Here is a 20,187-nt window from a genome sequence, read left to right as displayed (position 1 = left end):
CAGCACTTGCTCCTGGCTGGATCCAGCTCTTGGGCCCTGGGGAGAGCTGCACAGAGGCTTCATCCAGCCCTTCCCAGAGCTCTGCCCCAGGAACTCTGGAGGAACCGCTACCATGTGCATGGTCCTGCTTTGCCAGGGTGGCACTGGGTGACAGCAGTGCCCACAGAGGAAGAGGAGGCAGAAGGTGCTGGGATCCTTCCAAAGTGACTGTGTGGCTGAGCACAATGTGTTGGGGAGCACTGTGAGCTGCAGAATATCCTGCAGCACTGTGAACGCTGGCCATGGACACTGCAGTGTGACAGTGGTGTCAGGAGGTAGCACTGAGCTGTACGCCATACGGTGCTGTGTCCCTACAGATGCTGGCCCATCCCATACCTCCCCTGGGTTTGGGCGCTTGGAGGAGGCACTGGCCAGCAGCAGAAGATGCTAGCCCGCTGCCTTTCCTTGCCTCAGGGCCTTTCCGCCCCCATCCCACGCACTCTTCCTAACCCCCACGATGAGCCTTGGTATTAAATGTGCTCCGCGGAGCCCTGGGAGGCAGCGGCAGGCTCCTGGGTGAATACTAATAACGATGTCGTCCAGTCGCCCCAGACTTTCCCACACATCTGCAGCCACTTAATGTGGGAATCGTTAACCCTCTGCTTACACAGTGCCTGAAACGCGGCAAAGGAGCAAAGCACAGCTAGGATGCTGCCTTCCAGGCCTCGGTCACCTTTGGAACCCACGTCTCCCATCTCAGGCTGGGTGGGTGAGCCCTGCTCAGCACCCATCAGCTGCATGGTGAGCACCCAGCTCTGTGTCAGTGCGGGGGGGGGAATCACATCACCAACCCAGTGAGAGCAGGGGCCCCACATGTGCTGGAAAGAAATGAGAGATGCCAGCGTGTGTCCCTGTCCCCAGTTCCCTCTTGAGGATAGTCTCAAGATTTGTGACATTTACATTTTGCCAGGAAAGGGATCCAGATCCTGAAGAGCAACACCAAGCTCTGGGGAGGGGAGAGGGGGGCTGTACGACAGCGCATCAATTTGGGCTATCCCGGTCCAGCACCCATTTCTCTGGGGACCAGCTCTGCAGAGCATGGGGACACAAGTGCCAGCAGAGACACGGTTCAGGTATCTGGGAAGAGCCAAAGGGTGTGTGGGAGTCTGCAGTGGGGCTGATAGAGCTGGGGCAGGGGATTGTCCTCTGCAATCTCCACTGATGTCTCTCTCTGTTGCCAGAGAGGAGGGGATGCTCTCAGGGCATTCAGCGGGGTGGCTGTGCTTGTCCCATCCCTCCCTTGCTCTCTGGGATGCTACTCCAAAGGTATATGGCAGGTATGATGCACAGGAGACATGTTCTGCTCTCCTATTCCTCCTGATGCGGGAGGGTGGCAGGAGAAGCCGGGGAATGGGAGGAGGGTGCTGGCTGGGCTGAGGTGTGTGAGGAGCCATGCAGCTCTGGGATGTGCTGGTCTGAAGCCACAGGTTTGCCTTTGGGAGCAGCAGAGACTAGGGGGAGTGGGGAGGCCACAGGCCCATGGGGATGCTGGAGAGGTGGTGGGATAGGAGGCTCCAGGGGAAAAGGGGAGCAAGGGGAGGCATGAGTCTGACCCTCTGCGGGCATCTCCCTGTCTCGCTGAAACCATGGTAGGAGGTCAGAGCAAGCAGGGGGACAAAGCAGGGTTTAGTTTCCTGGGTTGAGTGGCTCCTTCATGGGAGAAGAAGGTGGTGGGGCTGGTCTTCACTGCAAACCTGCTCCATCGGTGGTGGCTGCTTACAGCCTGGCCCTGGGGACCTCCTGGCCCTCCCTTCCCCAGCCCTTCTGCTTCCAGGAGATGGCATCACTCGATCACAGATAGCTGCACCGAGCCCCAGGGAGTGTCGGAGGAACCCTGGCCCCTCTCTCTCTGCTGCATCTGTCTGGTTTCCATCAGGAAGCTCAGGTAGGGAGGACTAGCAGGAGTTCCCCAGGCTGGGGAGAGTACTGCCACCTCCTATCGTCCAGGTGGGGACCCTCAGGGACTCTGGCAGCCCCTGACCTGCTCACCCATGGGATCCGGGTGTGGGTGGACCAAGGGTCCCCAGCAGCGCCCTTCAGCCCCAGTCTAGCAGCTGGGATGCTCCTCGGGGAGCCCATGGAGGGCTCCTCATTCAGCTCTTCCCCAGCATAAACTTTGCCAACCATAATCCCTGCCAGCAACAAACAGGCCAAAGAAAAGAGGGAAGTTATTGTTGGTGGATCTTTATGGCCCAATTGTCTTCCCCTGCCCCTGTCACCCCCCACCGAGGGAATTCATGGCACGGCTGTTAGCAGGCACCTGGTGAGGCTGTGCCTCACCAGGCCCTTCAGCTGCCATGGGGAGTATGCTAAGTGTGGGGTGCTGCCCCTGGACCTCTGAACACCCCAGTCCCCAGAAGCTGCCTGAGCCCTTGGCCTTGGCTCCACTGGCTGGGAAAAGGGAAAGGGGAGCCCTGGCTGCCCATCACTGCCTGTGGAAAACAGCCAGCGGCAGGAGTAACCCCTGCATCCCCCATCCCTGAAATGCAGCTGCCCCTGGGCTGGGACCTAGCAGCCACTTGTGTTCCTCCGTACCTCCCACCATCTGCTCGAGGGGGATTTTCTTCTTTTCTTCTTTTTTTCCCACTCCCTGGGCCAGCATCTCTTTGCTGGTGGGAGGAGAAGGAAGAAGGCCTTGGCTCCCTTGTTTAAACAAAGCCATGGCTGTGCTGAGACCTTGGGAAAAATCCAAGATAGATGGGATTATATGGTGCATCAATCAATCTGCGCTGCAGCATGAGCTGAGACTGTCACTGGGTGGGATGACCATGACAGTCACCTTTACCATGAGGGAGGGAGCTGGGACAAAGCTGGGTGAGGGGCCAGGGGCTCTGGAGGCACAGGGAGGATGCTGCAAATTGCTCACCTCTTGTGGTACCTCTGGCCATGACAGATCTTGGGAGGCAGAGCCTAGGTGATGCCAGCTCTGGGGGTGATCTCCCATTGCTGGGATTTTACTCAGGTCCCTTCCTACAAACCAGATCCCTTACCTCTTACCCCATCTCCCTTCAATCTCATCCTGGCTCCCACCTCCTTGCAGGGAGTGGTTGTGGCACAGGGGTATCCGTGTATTTTCACCCAATTTCACCTGGAATTAGTGCTGGAGCAATGGGATGAGGTGCCCAGGACTGATGCAGAGCCGCTGTGGCTCCACAGCCCCGGGTTTGGGGGTGCTGGCCCGTTATGGCTCCAGCGTGGTGTGCTCGATAGCAGGGTGGGAACGGCAGCAGCCTGGCCTGGCTGCGAGGGAGGGCTGCGAGGTGGTACGGCGAGCTCTCGCAAAGTCCACCTTGAGCAAACAGATGACAGCAGTGCTGCGGGGGCTTGGGGACATGCTGGTCCCTACATGAACACAGGAGAGCTCAGGATGTCGTTGGGAAGAAGGGCTGGTGTGGGAGCGAGCAGGGTCCCAGGGAGCACCAGCAAATGGGTGCTGTCCCCGACCCACCGGCTAATGCTGGAAACATCTGACACTGGCTGCAGCAGGGGAAAGCAAGAAATGGCTGTGCATCCAACGTATTAACCTCCTCAAGTCAGAGAGGCTCTGCTGGTTTTGTTACCATTTTCCTTTTAATTCCACAAATCTGGGAGGCAATTTCACACCAGTAACACTTCCCAGGTTCATAATATCTGTGATCAGGAAAACCTCTGAAAGTCTCTTGTTTTATCCCCTCCTCTCAATTTCACTCTAAATCTTTTTTTCCCTGCTTTTTTGTTCTTTTTTTTCCTGTTTCTTATTGTCAAATTCCAGGCCATTTCTGTCTCGGGAGGGTGAGGATCGACCACCGCTTGTGTTTGCAGCAGGAGAAGGGGCTGGTGAGAGCAGAGGTGGCCTTGGGGAGGTGACAAAACACCCTTCTGGAGCCTCTGTGGGTCTGTGCTTTAATTTGAGGAGGAAAAACCAGCTTGTAAATGACGACTGTGACTACGTGGTGATGGCCAGTGCAGCCAGAGTGTGACACTGGCGGGGTGGGGCACGTCGGCAGGGAGGAGGCTCCCAGCTGCAGATGAGGGGGGTTTCTGGCCTGGAGGGCACAGAGCTGGTCCTTGTTCCCTCATCCCCCTTCCAGAGCAGAGGTGTGTCTGGTGTGATGGGTGACAAGAGGGTGATCTCCCACCTTGCAGGCAGACACGGCTTCACAAGGGTCCTGTTTCTGGTTGGGTTTCCCTATCAGAAAACATATGGAGATGGTTTTGCTTCTTTAAGAGAGAAAACAGACAAGAAACTTCTCTTGCCTCGGGGTCATGAGCCCCTTGGAGTCATGTCCAAACCCAGGGACTCCCTGTTGGGTCCATGGTGGGGGCATTCCCCCTGCACACAGCTGGCCCTGTCTGTCTGTCTGTCCTGCTCTCCAGGGTAGGGCTGAGCTTTGCTGTTGGGGTTAGAGGGGTGAGTTTGCCCCTGGATGGAGTAAACACAGTGGGACTCAGAGCCTTCCCTTCCCACCAGCCCCCCTTTTCCGAATCAGGCAGATGCTGGCACTGGGCACAGGAAAGCATCACCCCAGAGCAAGGGTTCGGTGTCCCCCCAATGTGGGAACAGGGCTGATGGCAGGCACAGCCCAGCTTGTCCCCTGCCCGCAGCCAGGCTTTAATACAAGGGCTTAGCCCAAGGCACCCTGTTGCTGGGGTACGGATGGCTCCAGGCACGGGGTGAGCTCTCTGGGGGCATCCTCGTGGGTGACACCCATGATGCCCTAGCGTCCCCAAAGCTGGCTGCTACAAAGGGACCACGGCTGGTGGCATGGGGACAACTGTGGGGTGGTGACAGCAGAGAGGACGAGGGGTCCTTGGTGCTTGTCGGGGTCACCCATCACCTCACCCCCCCAGCAGCTGGGGTGGGAGGTTTGAATTCAGTCCCCTCACCAGCCGGGGTTCCTGCACTTTGAAATGCAAACCTGCCTTTCAATGCAAATGTTGCAAGAGGTTGGGCCCAATAAAAGCCTGTGGGCAGGGAGGTGCCTGGCCCCAGGACACAGCTCCCCAAGGCGCCCAGGTAAGCAGCGGTGAAGGAGGGGCGGCCGCCTCCCCGCCAAACCAAACCCAGCCCGCAGCCAGCGGCACGGCGGCGCAGCATGTGCGCGGAGACGGCCAGGGAAGATGTATGTAGGTTATCTTTTGGATAAGGACACCAACATGTATCCCAGCCCCGTCCGGCATCCCAGCCTCAACCTCAACCCTCAGAATTACATGCCGGGGCCGCCCCAGTACTCGGACTTCGCCAGCTACCACCATGTGCCCGGGATTAACAACGACCCACACCACGGGCAGCCGGCAGCAGCCTGGGGCTCTCCCTACACCCCTGCCAAGGAGGACTGGCATTCCTACGGGACCACCGCTGCGTCTTCCACCGCCAGCCCAGGGCAGTTTGGATTCAGCCCCCCAGATTTTAACCCCATCCAGCCCCCGGGCTCTGGACTCCTGCCTCCACCCATCAGCAGCTCGGTCCCCCAGCTCTCCCCTAACGCCCAGAGACGTACCCCATACGAGTGGATGAGGCGCAGCATTCCCAGCACCAGCAACAGCGGTAAGGAAACCCCCCAACCCTGCACCCCTGCGTCTTCCTCAGTGCAGAGGATCCCTGGGTTTGAAGTCCTGTGGGGCCAGATCCTGCTCCGCAGCTCTCCCTGCATGGGGACTGCCCGGAGGGACAACACACTTGGCCTGCCCCCAGCATGGCGCCTGGTCCCCAAAGAGCAGGGAGACCCCAATGCCGAGGTGGCAGGGACTGAGGATGGGCAGGGAGGATACCATCCTTCCGCGTTGCTGGCAGATAGGGTTATATGGTTGGAAAGTCCTTTTCCCTGGCTGGTCTCTGCCCCTGCGCCCCTGCCCTCGCCTGCCACCACTGGGTAGGATGGGCAGTGCCAGAGACCCCCAGGATCCTGGGGTCCTGCGAGCCCTGATGGGGTGTCAGACACGGTGTCTCATGTATGCAAGGATAAGCGTGCAGGGCTGCGGCCTGCATGAGAGTGTGAGCTGGCGTGCAGCTGCGTGTGAGAGCCCATGTATGGGGAGTGTGCCTATGTGTGTGCAAGGTGCCTTATGCCGCGTACATGTGTAGTGTGTGTGTGCATATGTGTGCAGGGAAGGTACCACACGTATATATGCAGAGGGAAGGTGCTGCATGTGCTGTATGTGAGGTATATTCAGTGCATGTGAGGTGCTATAGGCTCTGTGTGCATGTGCCAGGTACCCTGAGTAGAATGTGTGTATGGTGCTTGCTGTATAGATACCATCAGTGCGTGTGTACAGGGGATGCTGCACACTCACTGCGTGCGTGCAAGGCGCTGTGTGTTGAGGACGGTGCAAGGTGTGGTGCGTGTGTGAGGTGCGGTGTGTGTGTGCATGTGTGGTGTGTGCAAAGTGTGGTGTGTTTGGGGACAGAGAGATGTGGAGGGTGCACGTGGGTGCTCTGGCTGCAGCACGCCACGTGCGCGTGTGCACAGCGTGTGGGTGCCGTGCACCGCGTGAGCAGGTGTGCCCCCACTCCTGTGCCCACCGCTGGCCTGGGCACTGAGCGGCTGTGCTGTCCCCAGGGTCCTGTCCCCTTGTCCCCATGTCCCCGGGGTCCTGTCCCTGCTGAACTCCTGACCTGGGAGAAGTGTCTGGGTGACCCCAGCCCCCTGCCCGCGCTGGGCTGGGAGCCCTGCTGCCCACTTCAAAGGCGGTGGGCAGATCCCCCCTTGGGGCCAGCCCAAATTGACAAGGGCTTCGCTTTGTCATGGAGATGGTGGCCGGCTCCTTTGGCAGCGAGGTGAGGTGCGGGGCCCTTTGTCCTACCCTGCCCGCGCCCTTTCATCTTCCCCTTCAGGCTGCGACCGCTGCTGCCAGCCCAGCCTGGACCCATCCTGCCTGCAGCAGGACCCTCTGCCTGCCGGGCTTGCCTGGACCCGCCACCCCTCTCCCTCTCCTGTGATGGCCATGAGCTCTGCAGAGCTCTGCTGGGGCCAAACTCCCTAGAGGAGTGCTTCGTGCATCTCTTGGGGGCAAGTCTGGTTTTGGTTGCTCCATATCACAGGGACTGGGGCCAAGGCTCCCTGTTCGCAAAATTTTAGGCTTGTTTCTGGTCTCCTGCTGTCCCCACATCGGGCTGGTCAGCTGCATGCAGAGACCTTCATGCAAGGGGCTTGTGCAGAGGTGCCTGGGGTCTTCCAGCATGGAAAATAGCTCCTCATGTTTGCTGGATCCACATGGCAGGGATGGGGATGGGGCTGTCCCGGCGGGACCAGTAGCTGTGGTGGAGCAGGCAGAACATCCCAATGAATGGAAAAAAACAGCCCCGGTCTGGAAAGAGGAGGGGAGAGGCAGGCTGGTATTTCCTGACCTGTTTTAAGCACTGAATATACCTATTTATGAAAAATGCCTCCCCCCTGTACACACTGACAGAGATCCACAGGCGTGCTGGGACTAAGGACCTCCCTCTGCCCCAGGGTGTAAGGGGGGTGTGATCCTGCAGCCCCCCCCATGTAACTGGGACTCCACCACTTGTGCAGGTTTTGTAGGTCCGAACATCTTGGTTTCTTCTGAGGAGAGAGGTGGGAGGGAAAATTAATGAGGGGAGAAAGACATCAGCACACCTCTTCTCTGGATCAAGGGCACAGTTTTACACCCAGCAGTGGGGCTGAGATAAAACAGGGGCTTGAAAGTGCCTCTGATTGAGTTAGATGACAATTGAGTTGATTGAATTCTGGAAAAATATCATTAGTTGCTTAGTTTGTATCTCTTAGATTAAATGCATACAAAGGGAGAAATATATCAACCTTGTTCCCCTTGCACGCAGAGGAGGAGCTGCCCCAGCCCAGCCCCAGGGATGAGGGGATGGGTGCTGGGGTGAAAGTCCCTTTCTTGTGGTGCTTCCTCAGGATGGATGACCAGCGAGGTCCCTTTTTAAGCTGCTGGTGCCAAGCAGCTACAGGATTTGGCCATGGTGGGACCGTGTGTGGGATGCTGGGATGCAGCCTGTGTTTTCCAGGGCTGCCCTTTAAAAAAAGAAGAGCCTTTCTCCATCAATCTTGAAAAAGAGCAGGGCAGAGATGGGTTTGACATAGATAAGGGTGAAATTCTTAGATGAATCGTTTTATTGAAATCAATAAACTGGACTTTAATCAGTCTGGATTGATTAACTACCCATCTCACCTCAGTGGGAATAGGAAATGAATACACGGACTTTTTTGCTATAAATATCAACTGTTGATATAAATCATAATACTTCAGAGGGCTGTAAATTAAGGTTTCCTCTCTGTCTTGCCTTGTATAAACAGCTCTTGGCTGTAGTTTGAAAGCTTTTGGGAAAGAGCTGTGCAGTGGTAAGAGAAAATGTTACGCAGGGAATATAAGTGTGTTGGGGGCTTCTGCAAACGCGATCCAGAGCCTGAGAAAAATCAATGAGAAATCTCCCAGTGACTCATTGCAGAGTCAGGCTTTACCTAGGGATGATTTTATATACCTGTTGCTAAATATGTGCGTGCTTCACCCATCTGAGCCAAGATAAACCTGCAGCAGAAGGGATTGTGATGCCAGAGAGATGGTCACTGGAAATCGGGAGTTAAAGGGAACCAAGCTGGAAGATGTCCCCAGGCCTCATTTCTCTCTCCGATGTCACCTCTTTTTCTGCTCATAAAATCTTCATGAGCAGCGTGTCAGAGCCTCATGCTTCCTCCTTATTCACAATTATTTGCAAACTTCCCTGTGAATTGCACCCCGGCTCTATAAAAAGCTCAGGAAGGTGGCTGGAAACGGCTGCTGGCTGAACTTTGAAATTCACCCTCTGCTCGTTAGTTATGCAAATCCTCAGATACTGCCTCAGGTCTGGCTTTTAGGTCACTAATCAAGCCAGGCCGAAGTGCTCGATATTGCAAGTGAAAGTGCAATTGGGGCATCCCTCAGGGAGTCGAATATGCTGGGGGTTTTGTGTGCTATCAGTGCCCATGGTGCCTGGACAGGTTTTGGGGTGATGGAGAGCAAATAGTGATACTCCAAGCATGAGTGAGTGGTAATTTGCTGGGTGTGCAGTTTTCCGTCTCAGTTTTCACCATTTCCAGCTCAGTTTTCCAGCTCTATTTGTTGCCCTAGTGAGGTCCATGAAACTAGAGGAAAGAGTAAAACCCCGATAATGAGACAAATGTTTCTCCTGGACAGGTGGGGTTCATGCTGTGCACAGTACATTTTGGGGTGATGGTGGTGGCTGGAGGATGGTGCAGTTCCCTGGTCAGTCCCTGCATGGGGGACCCCTCTTTAGGACATGGTTGCTTCCTTTGAGACCCTTTTCTCCCCCAGTTCATTTGGTTTGTGCGTGCATCGGACTCATTGGTCTTCTCCCCTTGAATTATTAACCCACAACCTACTCCTGGCCCCAGCTAGGAGTTGTTGACTGCTCAGCCTGCTGGCCAAGGTACAGGCCTTTCAAACTTTCCTAGAATTGACTTTCTTTGAACAAAAAGGGCTTCTCTGGAGCACTGGCAGTACCTACGTGATGGGCTTGTCTAGCTAATACCCCAGGATTAGTAGAGGGACACTTTAAACCTCTGGCCAATGGCAGATGTTTCCTAGAGGGGACCCTTCAAGGACGCCCACTCCACTACTGTTAGCTTTGCGATTGCCCGGATAAGGGGATGGATCCTTCCCCCTCTCTGCCCCACAGTAAGGATGGGCCAAGCCCTGTGGGGCTGTGAAGGGGAGAGGAGTCCCGGTGCTCAGCTGGCACCAACACTGCCTTGCTGTCCTCCTCCTCCTCCTGCCGCAACCAGGCCAAATCCAGCCAGGTGACAGATACGGATGAGCTGGACCTGGGCTCAGTGCCGTGGGGCTGGCTTGAAGTTGATGCTCTGAAACTGGCTGTTTCCAACCTGCGTGTGCTGGCCAGCCCACGCACCGCCCCGGCACTCCTCGCCCTCCTGTGCTGGTGCGGTCTTTGACCCGGTGCTGGAGCCTGGCTGGCGGCGCTTGGCTCGGTGCTCGTAAAACATGGGAGCAACTGAAGGAATCTGCCAGTTGCCAAAATAAAGGGTTGAATCACTGCAGTGCTGGGAAATGCTTGCCCCAGCTCCCAGCCTCAAGCTGCTGCACCCTGGGGTGGAAGCATCTCCTGTCGTGTTGCTCCGTGTCCAAGAATGCGGGGTTGTGTTTGGGAACCGCCGGCTCGCTGCAACTGCTGGCAACCTGCTCCTCAACCTTTTGGGGTTTGCACCTCCTGGGAGGAAGATGAGGCTTGCAGGAAGGGTGCCTTCGCCCATGCGTGTGGCTGTGGGTACAGATCTGGCCCTGTCCTGCTGTGCTGGCAGCATGGAACCCAGCGGCAGCCGGCCTGTGCTCCTGTGCACCGGGCTGTGCTCTCCAAATCCAGCTCTTTGCCCAGGTGTTTCTGCCCCTTCCTGACAGCTGGGTTGCCAAGCACCAAGCCCCAGTTTCTGCCTCCTGGCTCTGCCAGTCCCGTAACCTCCAGGCAAGCAATCCCCGGTCACGCAGACTGACTTATAGCAAAGCTACGGGGCTGTTTTGGACGCATAGAGCTCAATCCTCTGTGCGCAGAAGGCTAGAAAGCCATCAGGACAAGTGGCGCCGTTTTGTAAGTGAAACATTTACAGTGCATGATGTACCAAGCTGAATCAGGTTTTATTGCTAGTGGGTGCCCATGGGAGCATTGCTGTTAGCTCTGAAATCTTTGGCACCAGGAAGAAATCCCCAGGTCAGGTCAATGTCAGGTGAACAGCCATGCAAGGAGCTACCTGGGGGCAGCAGGGTTGCTGGGCTCCCCAGAGGGGCCCCTAGCACCCAGGGGCACAGATGAGTCCTGCCTTCAGCCCAGCAGCTCTGAAATGCCTGTTTCTCCAACCCAGAGCAGAGCTGGGGGAGCTTTGGCAGGGCCCATTGGGTGAGGATTCATCCAGCATCCCCTCCCTCCACAGTACAGAAACATTAAATATGTACAGCAGGGAGGTTCCTCTCACCCGTTTTTTGACACTTGGCAGTTGTCTAAATCCAACACCCTTTGGCAGAGGAATGACCTCAGGCAAGGATCTCAGGAAGGATTGCCCTCCGGAGGGGCTCCTTTCTCCCTGGCGGTGATAAAGCAAGCCACATGGCTCTGGTCCTTTGCCCCACATCAGTCATCCCATCCATCACCCCTCTGCTTCCTGCAGTGGAGGAAAAATAGCTGACAATATTGAAACATGCATGGGAAGGGAAAGGCTTGTGAAAACCCTGACCTGCTGGTTCCCAGCACTTGGGAAGGGTGGGGGGTTCAGGTTTATCCCCCCTTCCTGGTCACAGAGGAGCATGGGTGCTTTGGGGCGGCTGCTGGAGCTGAAGGAGAAATGAGGGGAGCAAGTGAGTGGGAGGTGAGGGGGCCAGACTGAGAGCGTCGGTGGGCTCAGCCCCTGCTGCTGTCAGTGCAACTTTGAGGTTCCCATTTCCAGTAGGTTTAGGGACAGTGAAATGAGCTGGGCTGTCTGTCCCCAGCACCAGCATCACTGCTGCCCAACGTGGCTGCCATTGCCTCTGCTCGGCAGAGGGAGCATCGACCCCTCCACACAGAGGCAGCTGGAGCACATCTGGCTGCCAGATGAGGGTGACTCCAGCCAGATTGGAGGCTTCTGAGCTTTAGGAGCTGACCCTAGCCCTCTCCTGGGCCTGGGGTCTCTGTCATGGGGCATCACTCTGCTGGTTGTCCCCTTCTTTGCAGTGTGTGTGTGGGATTCCCCCCATGGAGCTGCAGAAGGACTGGGGGTTCATCTGTCCAGGGAGTCCCACCAGCAATCACAGCCCATGGCTCTGACCCTGGCACTCCACTCTGGTTTGGAGCTGCTTCTGTGCCTCAGTTTCTCCATCTGTAGCTTTGCCTAAGCTGTGCCAGGAGTGGGGTGAAGTTTTCCTTGAAGCTTTCCCTGGGAAGGAATGGCAATTCCTGATAGAGCACTGATTCTTCTGGGATGGGAGGATTTTATCCTCTTTGAAAGTGGATGCTACTCATTCAGAATGAACCATCTTTATCATGGAGAGAAAGAACCCACCCAGGGGGGACAGCCTTGCACCCCATGTCGCTGCACCTTAACTCCAGCGCGGACAAGTTCTTTCCCTGGTTCTCACAGGTGATGGAACTTTCACACCTGATGTTTTTCAGCATTAAAATATTGTAGTGCCATCAGATAGCATGGAACTCACCCAGTAGACAGATGGGCAGATGGGGCTGTACAGATGGAGCCAGCGCACGGCCAGAGCATCACCAGGAAGGTGAGACCACACAGGGTGGCTCCAGGAGCACGTTGCCCAGACTTTTCATGCCAGTCAAGAGAGGAGCCGCAGCTCAGTGGGGTGTGCAGAGCCGTCAAGCAGCCATGGGGCCAGCTGGCTTGGCAGCAATGCCTCTGTCTCCCACGCCAGCACCTCCCTGCCAAAGCACCTTGCAATGTGCCCATGTCCTCGGGCTGGGGCTGCTGTACTCCAACTGCCCTGATCGGAGCCCTGATGGCTGTGTAATGGCTTCCCACAGAGCCAGGGTTTGCAGCTGCTGCAATTTTGAGCTGCTTTGACCTGTGAAATAGAGACCTTTAGGAAAATGCACAGGTTTATGCTCCTCGCTGCTGGCCACCGTGTTGCTCCTGCTGCGGCGGGGAGGGCTGTGTCCCGCAGATGGGGATCTGCTGTTCGGAGCTGGCCTGAACCCCTCTTAGCTGTGCTGGGCACACCGGGCTCTGTGTATCTCTCTGTGGAACTGGGGAAAGGACAAATTCCATATAACACATGCCAGCTCTTGCTCCTTCATTATTTTGCACCTCCTCCCAGGGTGCCACTGCCACCCTGCAGTCTCTTTCCTCCCTGGTTTGAACCAGCCCCTTCCCAGCTATTCTTAGAGCTGGTCAACACCAGCCTCAAAATATCCCATATTGCCTATCTGTTAGGGTGTTTGGGGCACAGTTTCTTACTGAAAGTCATCCTGTGGGCAGGCCAGGGCTGGAGAGGGTGATTTACCACCTCCCTGGCAGCCTCTGCTGTGGCCATGAGGGTGTAGAGCGCAGGATGGTGGGCACAGGGATCTAGTTTGATTTTCCCTTCCCCTGCGAGGCTCCTGACCCAGTCCAGGGCAGAAGCTCCAGCATCCCCGTTCCCAGGTCAGGGCTGCTGTGGGGAGTGGATCCGGGTTGGGGGTCAGGACCCAGTCCCCCACGTGTGTGCGAGTGCGTGTGCGTGCACACTCAGGAGCGCGTCCCTTGGGGTTTGCACAGCACATTAAAGCTATTCCCTTATCTAATCATGGCTCAGGTGAGTGCTATTAGGGTTATACATTAACAGTAGTAACGATACCCTCTCCCCATGCAGCCATTGGCCCTGCCTTGATCCCAAAGCCGAAACCATTCCCACTGGCCCTGTGAATGGCTCCATGTGGCTGCCCGAACAGTTCCTTTGCCTGGTCTTTTGGGGACAAGCAGGAAGGACTTTAAATGCATAGCAGGGCTGGAAGGGGCTAGTGGCTGTGCTAGGAGACATCAGCAGCACCCCCTTCGCACCCTGGGCACCCCATCCACGCTCCCTCCTGGTGCAGCAGCCGCAGGTCAGGGCTATCCCAGCCGTGGGACAGCCCAGTCCACCTCCTCTGGGATTCCCTGGAAATGCAGGAGGGTTTCCATCCTTCTGCTCAGTCGTGCTCCCCGCTGCGGCGCCGGGGTCTTTCCCCATAGGTACAAGGGCTCCCCATAAGGAGTTGGGGTGACTCGTCCCAAATTTCCTCTTTCCTTTCACAGAGCCATAAAAAGCCTCCAGGAGAGAGTTAAGTGTAACCCAGCATTCATATTCAAGGTAGCTGAATTATTCATTGTCAATAGTATTTCTTTCAAATCCTTTTATTTTCCTTGTGAATCACCCATAATACATTCCTGAATTCAGCAAACATCGACGAAACCAGCAATTAGTTGAGATGAATAACTTTCCGTCTCTGGCTTGGTGGTGAGTCCTCTGCTTTGAATCTTTGCTACCTGATATTGGGCAGCAAGAGAGTCGTGCCCAGCTCACACAGCGGCGGCTCGCCGACACAGCCGGGTAGCTGCCAGACCCGAGGCAAAGCAGAGGCTTCATCAAGGATGAACGGTGAAGAGGGACTAACAAAGAACAAGCTGTGATGGATCTTTTTACAGCTGCAGCAGGAAATAATAATTCCTCCTGAAATTCATGGCATATGTGGTATTCACAAACCGCCTTATTTTTTTATTCTTTAATTTATTTTTTTTACTTCATCTGTCAATTCCTTTGCTTCCCAGCTGGTTTTTTCTCCAAGGAGTGGTACTCAGATAGCAATTTTGCAAATAAGATCACTTTCAAGTCATTATCTTTTCAGAAAGGTTTTTGCTTTCAAATGAAAAATAAAAAGAGATAAATTTATATGAGAAAGAAAAAACACTTGTAGGAGTTCCTGAGCCCGGAGCAGGCAGAGGGAGCCCGGTTTCTCACAGAGCTGCTAAACCTCACATAAATCTCCGCCAGCGCATCTGGTTTATTCTGCAACTCCCCAGGAATCGCTGTGTTTGCAAATTCAGCACAGGTCCCTCCTGGGCTGGGATGCAGAGATCCTTCTCACACCGATGAACCCTTCACCCATGGGGCAGCAAGAGGCAGCAGCAACTCCACAGGAGGGACAGGGGGCCTGTGGGAGAGCAAGCGGAGAGCGTGGGGTCCCTCTTCACTCCAGCCCAGCATTGTGTCATGGCCGGTTTGGTTTCAAGCCACCACAGCCAATATGTCCCCCGATGTGTGGGGACAAACGCCCAGCAATGCTCCGTAGACCTTCGCACACTAAATCACTGAGTTTCAGCCATGTGTCTACAGACATCTCCATACACATCTTGCTCAATCTAATTACTTTTTTACCCTGTTTTTACCTGCAGAGTCACCCTGTGTGGCCAGAGGCAGGTTTGCTCTCGGTGGTGGTGAGGAGGGATTAGGTGTCCACTTCCAAACAGCCCTGGAAGGAGCTGGGCTCTTTAAAATGGTGACTGAATTCATCACATCCCTCAAATATTAGTGGCTAAAGCCCAGGCCTGGTGCTGGGAGGTCTGGTTTCTATTCCTGGCCATGTTGCAGCCTTGCTGTGCTCCTACCCTCCTCTGTGGATTGTTGGAGAGCTTCGGTGTTTCTTGGGGACTGCGCTGGGACCTTCAACCATCACATTGTGCTGAGCCTGTGCCAGCACCTCAGGGAGCAATGGCAGAAGGACACAGAGAGTGATGTAGTCATGGAAATTGGGTGCTAACTTGTGTTGCAGGGCTGCTGGTTTTGTTCCTGGGAGCGCTGGGGTCAACTCCAGCAGGACAAGATGCCTCCTGTGCCCAACCCTGGTTCCACGTGCACCCAGGGGTGCACACACACTCCTGTGCTTCCACACGTGGTGTGCTCAGTGGCAATGGCAGGAGCTGGACCTTTGCTGGCTCTTGTTTATTTAGTAGAAAACCAGCTGCCTTTTTGCATCCCATGGGATGCTGCGAGGGAAAGGACCCTGAGGAGCCCCTCTTCCACTTGTAGTGTACCATGGCCTTGCGTTGTCCTGGCTCTGACACTCTTTTACATTTATCTTTCAGCATAAGAAATGTCTTGGGAAAGTCCCCATCTCCTTGCAATAGGGAAGCAGGAGAGACACACCCTTAAAAATAAAATTGAGTTGGTTGAGAAACAAACTTGCAGCCTGGAGGTTGGGGTTTTGCTCTGTGGAGATTCTCTGATGTCTGGTTAAGGTTGAGTTCACTCTGAAGTCTCTGAAGCACAGTTTTGCTCTGCATCACCCAAACTCCTTCTTCCACTAGCATGGTCAAAATTTAATAATATTGCTGAGACTTCTCAATGTCCATCCAATTTGGCCCAAACTGACTGATGTGCCAAGAACTCATTAGGGGGAATGGATGAACAGGATGGCAGGCACACAAAGATCCCCTTTCCTGGGGAAAGCAGACTGCCAGTGAGGTTATACAGGTTCCTGGGTCATTAGAAATCCCTCCCTGCACATCTGCAGCAGTGATGGGCAGTATCCTGTCCTGGGAAACCCATGGAGCTGTTATGGGCTTGCTCCTACCCCTTCCCCTGGCAGCAATGCTCTCAGCAGCAGAAATTCAGAACATGTCTGCCAGGAGAACAAATGGCCAGGGTCCTAGTCGGAAGGACAGTGGCTGCTCAGCTGAAAGCACAGCTCCATCTCCATCAATGCTGTGGAACAGGATTTTGTTATTTCGGGTGGAGAAGCAAATATTTACAGCTGTGTTTATTCCCCTCCCGTGGATTCTTCTGCAGAGGAAAACACCAGGGACTTGTCAGCAAACTGCCGGGCATAGGTATCCTTCCTTGAAGTGCCACCCGTACCCACCACGGCCGCCAGCCCTGGCAGAGTTCAAGCTGTTGGCTCCTGCTCCGCAGCTCGCCCCGTGTGTGTGTATTAATGAAAGAGCTAATGGAGAAGATGGCTGGGCTATTTTTGGCTGTATTTTTCTGCTAGAAAGGAGCAGGTGCCATTTGCACTGCCCTGGGGTGTGAATTTGTGTGCACAGGGGCTCGATGGCCCTGGGATCTGTCCATATCTGGGGGGGCCCAAGGCAAGATTCGGTCTGGCTTTGGTCAAACACCGCTGGCCCGTGGAGCCAGTCCCCAGTAGTGCTTGGGCATCATGTGGGCTTTCTCCAGTGCACCTTTAAAGACTGCACCAAAGGACTAAACACTGCCCTCCATCTTAGCTCTGTGCAGGGAGAAGGAAAATAACCCTCTTGGTGGCAGAGAAATGCTGTCAACCCTGGGTTTCTGTCTTTCCCCTGTCCTGATCTGTGTGCCTCCAAGTGATGGCACCTTGGGTTTGGGCTTCCTGGCAAAGAGCTGGGCTTTCCTCAGCCCTCCCAGGCTCTATTTTTGCAGGCAGCTTGCCCTCAGTCCACTGCAGGGCTTCCAGCTCTGCTCCTCTCAGGGACAGTGGTCATGGCACATGGGATTTATGGTCCATCTTCTTGGGATGCCTCTGAATCCCTCCTGCTCTTTCCACCAAGCAATTTCCCCAAAGCCCAGGTACTTCCCAACATGGAGAAACACCCTGGTGCTACCCAGGATGGGCATTAAATCCAGCAAGAGCCTCATGACTCTCTTTTCCACTGGTCCCCAGAGCACTGCCATGTTTCTTCCGAGCTCTACACAGGTGGTTGTATATCTCCTCCATGCCCTTGGGGATTCTCGTACCCCTCTACTACTCCTCTTCATCCCCTCTCAGTTCACCCCCACTCTGTTCTCTCTGCCAGGCAAGACCAGAACGAAAGACAAGTACCGGGTGGTGTACACAGACCACCAGCGCCTGGAGCTGGAGAAGGAGTTTCACTACAGCCGCTACATCACCATCCGCCGCAAGGCTGAGCTGGCTGCCGCCCTTGGGCTCACCGAACGGCAGGTCAGTGCTGTGGTCTCTCGGGAAAACCATGTCCTGGGTGGAGATGGGGCTGGGGAGGGGAAGGGCAGCAGCCCAAGCAGGCAGCAGTGGTCCCAACTTGCTCCACAGATCTCCCTTCTTTTCCAAACTCTGCCCTGGGGGGACCCTGAGGGATGTCATCCTTGGCTGCATCCATCCCCATCTCTGCACTGACATCTTTGTCTTTCTGCAGGTGAAAATCTGGTTTCAAAATCGGAGGGCGAAGGAGAGGAAGGTGAACAAAAAGAAGATGCAGCAGCAAAGCCAGCCCACCAGCACCACCACGCCAACCCCACCAGCTGTTGGCACACTGGGACCCATCGGAGGCCTCTGCAGCAGCAGTGCCCCGAACCTCGTCTCCTCATCTCCACTGACAATCAAGGAAGAATTCATGCCTTAACCCTCTTCACCAGCTATAGACACCAAGAAATAAGCACTATGCAGCAGAGCCCAGCCGGTCCGTGTGCTCTGAAGAGTGACAGCCCCTTCCCAAAGACACGATGGTCCCCAGCTGAACCAGTGGGGTGCCCAGCAAGGCTGGGTGAGGTGGCACTGGGACCTTCCCAAGGGGCTGGTGGGCTCTCTCCTACATAAAAAACATAGGTTAGGTAGTATTGCTCTCCTGTAGGAAACATGCACTGGTCTGGTCTCTAGTATTTGTAGCCCAAAGTAAGGTCCTAATGTCAACAGAAGGAAGGGGGTGATGGTGGAGGATGGCTTTCCTATGGTGCTTCAGGTGGAGCTGGTAGGACTCTTCCTTTGGTCCTGGCAATCCAGCTGCCTGGCACTTTTGGGGCAGTTTGAACAAGACTGAACTAGAAAAAAGACCTGGCTGGACTCAAGAAAAAACAAATTTCTGCTGAGCTGGTCTCCTGGATGTGCCATGCTGGCAAGGGGGGGTGCCGAAGGCAGAGCGAGGTAGACTGTGGGAGCTAGGCAGGATCCTTGGCCATAGGACCTGAGCGAGGACTCCTTCAAACCATGGTGATGGTGGTGAGCCGGAGCATGTCCTTGGCGAGAGTGCCCACACATCCCCACCCATGCCCCCCAGCCACCCTGGCAACGCCTGCTCCTGTGCCCCCAGCTCTGCCCCCACGGTCACAAGGAGCCACACGGAGATGTGTCCAGCATCCCCGGTGTCCCTGGCTGTGCCATGGCAAGGTGGCACTGCAGCCATCCTCTGCCTGGAGCACAGGGAGAGGAGAGGTGGGACCCAGGCACAGGCACACTGGAGGAAGACCACCCTGCTGAGCCCTGAGACCACCTTCCCATGGGGAACAGGAGGAAAATAAGAAGGTTTGACATCGAGACAGGGTGTAAGAGCCAGCCGCAGGCCATCCAGAAGGGCCGATACTGGGAGAGCTTTGGGGTGTTGCTCGAAGGGAGCGCAGCTGCTGTGGGCACTGGGAACTGCTGCCAGGGTGGGCAGGGACTGTCTCAGGCAGAGGAAGGGCTGGTGTGTGCCCTGGTGTTCGGCGGTTTCCAGAAAGACAATTTTATTCAAAACCCAAAGGACTCCAGGTTTTGCTCTCCATCTCCCCCCTCCTCCATGCACTGCACCACCTCTCACCAACCATGTGCCTAGGCCAGTAACTGATACTCCCCTTTTCCTGCTGGTGAACTGCAGCTGAAGTGTCCCTTCACCCTGCTGAGTCCTGACCACGGTGTTGGCCTGAGTTCCTGGTGCCGCAAAGGCCAGCGGGGCACGGCTGGGACACAGGAGGGTCTGTGGCTCCTTCTCGGGGCTGCACCAGGTTCTCCTGGGCTGTGGCTTTCCAGTACCAAGACAGGGATGAAGGTACATGGGCCTCACATGGCAACTTTCATGGCCTTTCCCAGTGGCATTTCTCGGAGCTCCAGAAAGGTGGAGCAGCAGACATGTCCTCCACTGCCTGCAGAGCACCCGGCCGAGCCCTCGCATCGCACCCAACACTGACTGTGCATCGCATCCCTCGGCTGCCCTGTCCACTGTCAACCTCGCACCGCTCCCAGCTCCCTGTGGCCCAGAAAACAAGGTGCCCAGGCATGCTGCGGATTTTACAAGCAAGTTCTTGCCATTCCACTCCACCTGCCGCCCCACTCCAGCTCTCGTAGGATTTGAGTCTCCTTCCCGTGGGGGCCGGTGACACCTCCCCTGGCCACAGCTCCCAGCTGTGCTCAGTGGCGAGGACAAATGTTTGCATTGGCTCGGGACTTTGGCTCAGTTTTTGTGTATATAAGGCAGAACTGGTTTTCCTTTTTATTTTTTAGGCATCGATGAAAATAAAAGCAAGCAGGAATCCTGCGCGCCACGGGTTTCTGGCTGTCTCCTCCTGGCCCGTGGTGCTGTGGCAGGGAAGGGATGCCAGCTCTGGGGTCGCACCAGCACCGATGCCCCCGAGCACAGACAGGGTCGGGAGTGAGGGGTCCTGCCCAGCCCCACTGAAGAGGGTGCAGATGGATGTCTTGATGCAGCAGCCTTGTCCCTGTAGCATGTGCTGTGCCCACCCTGCAGGGGCATTGCTGGCGGTGGCAAGGCTCACACCGTGGCGTGGCATGTCTGTATCCCACCCCTTTGCTGTCAAGAGGGCTGGTCGTGCCAGGCGACCCAGCGGCTCCAAACTCGTAGTCCCAGGGGCAGCCGGGGAAAGGGTGAGGCCGGGCTTGGGCTGGTGCAGGCCAAAGAACAAGGCCAGCTGCCCATGGACGTGGCTGCCTCCCATTGGCACCACCAGGCCTCTAATCTCATT

General features: G+C 55.8%; 1 protein-coding gene across 1 annotated transcript; it reads left to right on the top strand.

The window, feature by feature from the left end:
- The first annotated feature begins 5,139 nt into the window (after nucleotides 1-5,139).
- Nucleotides 5,140-17,858, top strand: CDX1 (caudal type homeobox 1). Its single transcript, XM_074883912.1, has 3 exons — nucleotides 5,140-5,566; nucleotides 17,295-17,440; nucleotides 17,652-17,858. Exons 1-3 carry the CDS (start codon nucleotides 5,140-5,142, stop codon nucleotides 17,856-17,858), a joined length of 780 nt encoding a protein of 259 aa, XP_074740013.1.
- The last annotated feature ends 2,329 nt before the right edge of the window (nucleotides 17,859-20,187 follow it).

The sequence above is a fragment of the Strix uralensis genome, chromosome 14 (genome assembly GCF_047716275.1).
Source record: "Strix uralensis isolate ZFMK-TIS-50842 chromosome 14, bStrUra1, whole genome shotgun sequence".
Lineage (NCBI taxonomy): Eukaryota > Metazoa > Chordata > Aves > Strigiformes > Strigidae > Strix > Strix uralensis.
This window is presented reverse-complemented; position numbering and strand designations above follow the sequence as displayed.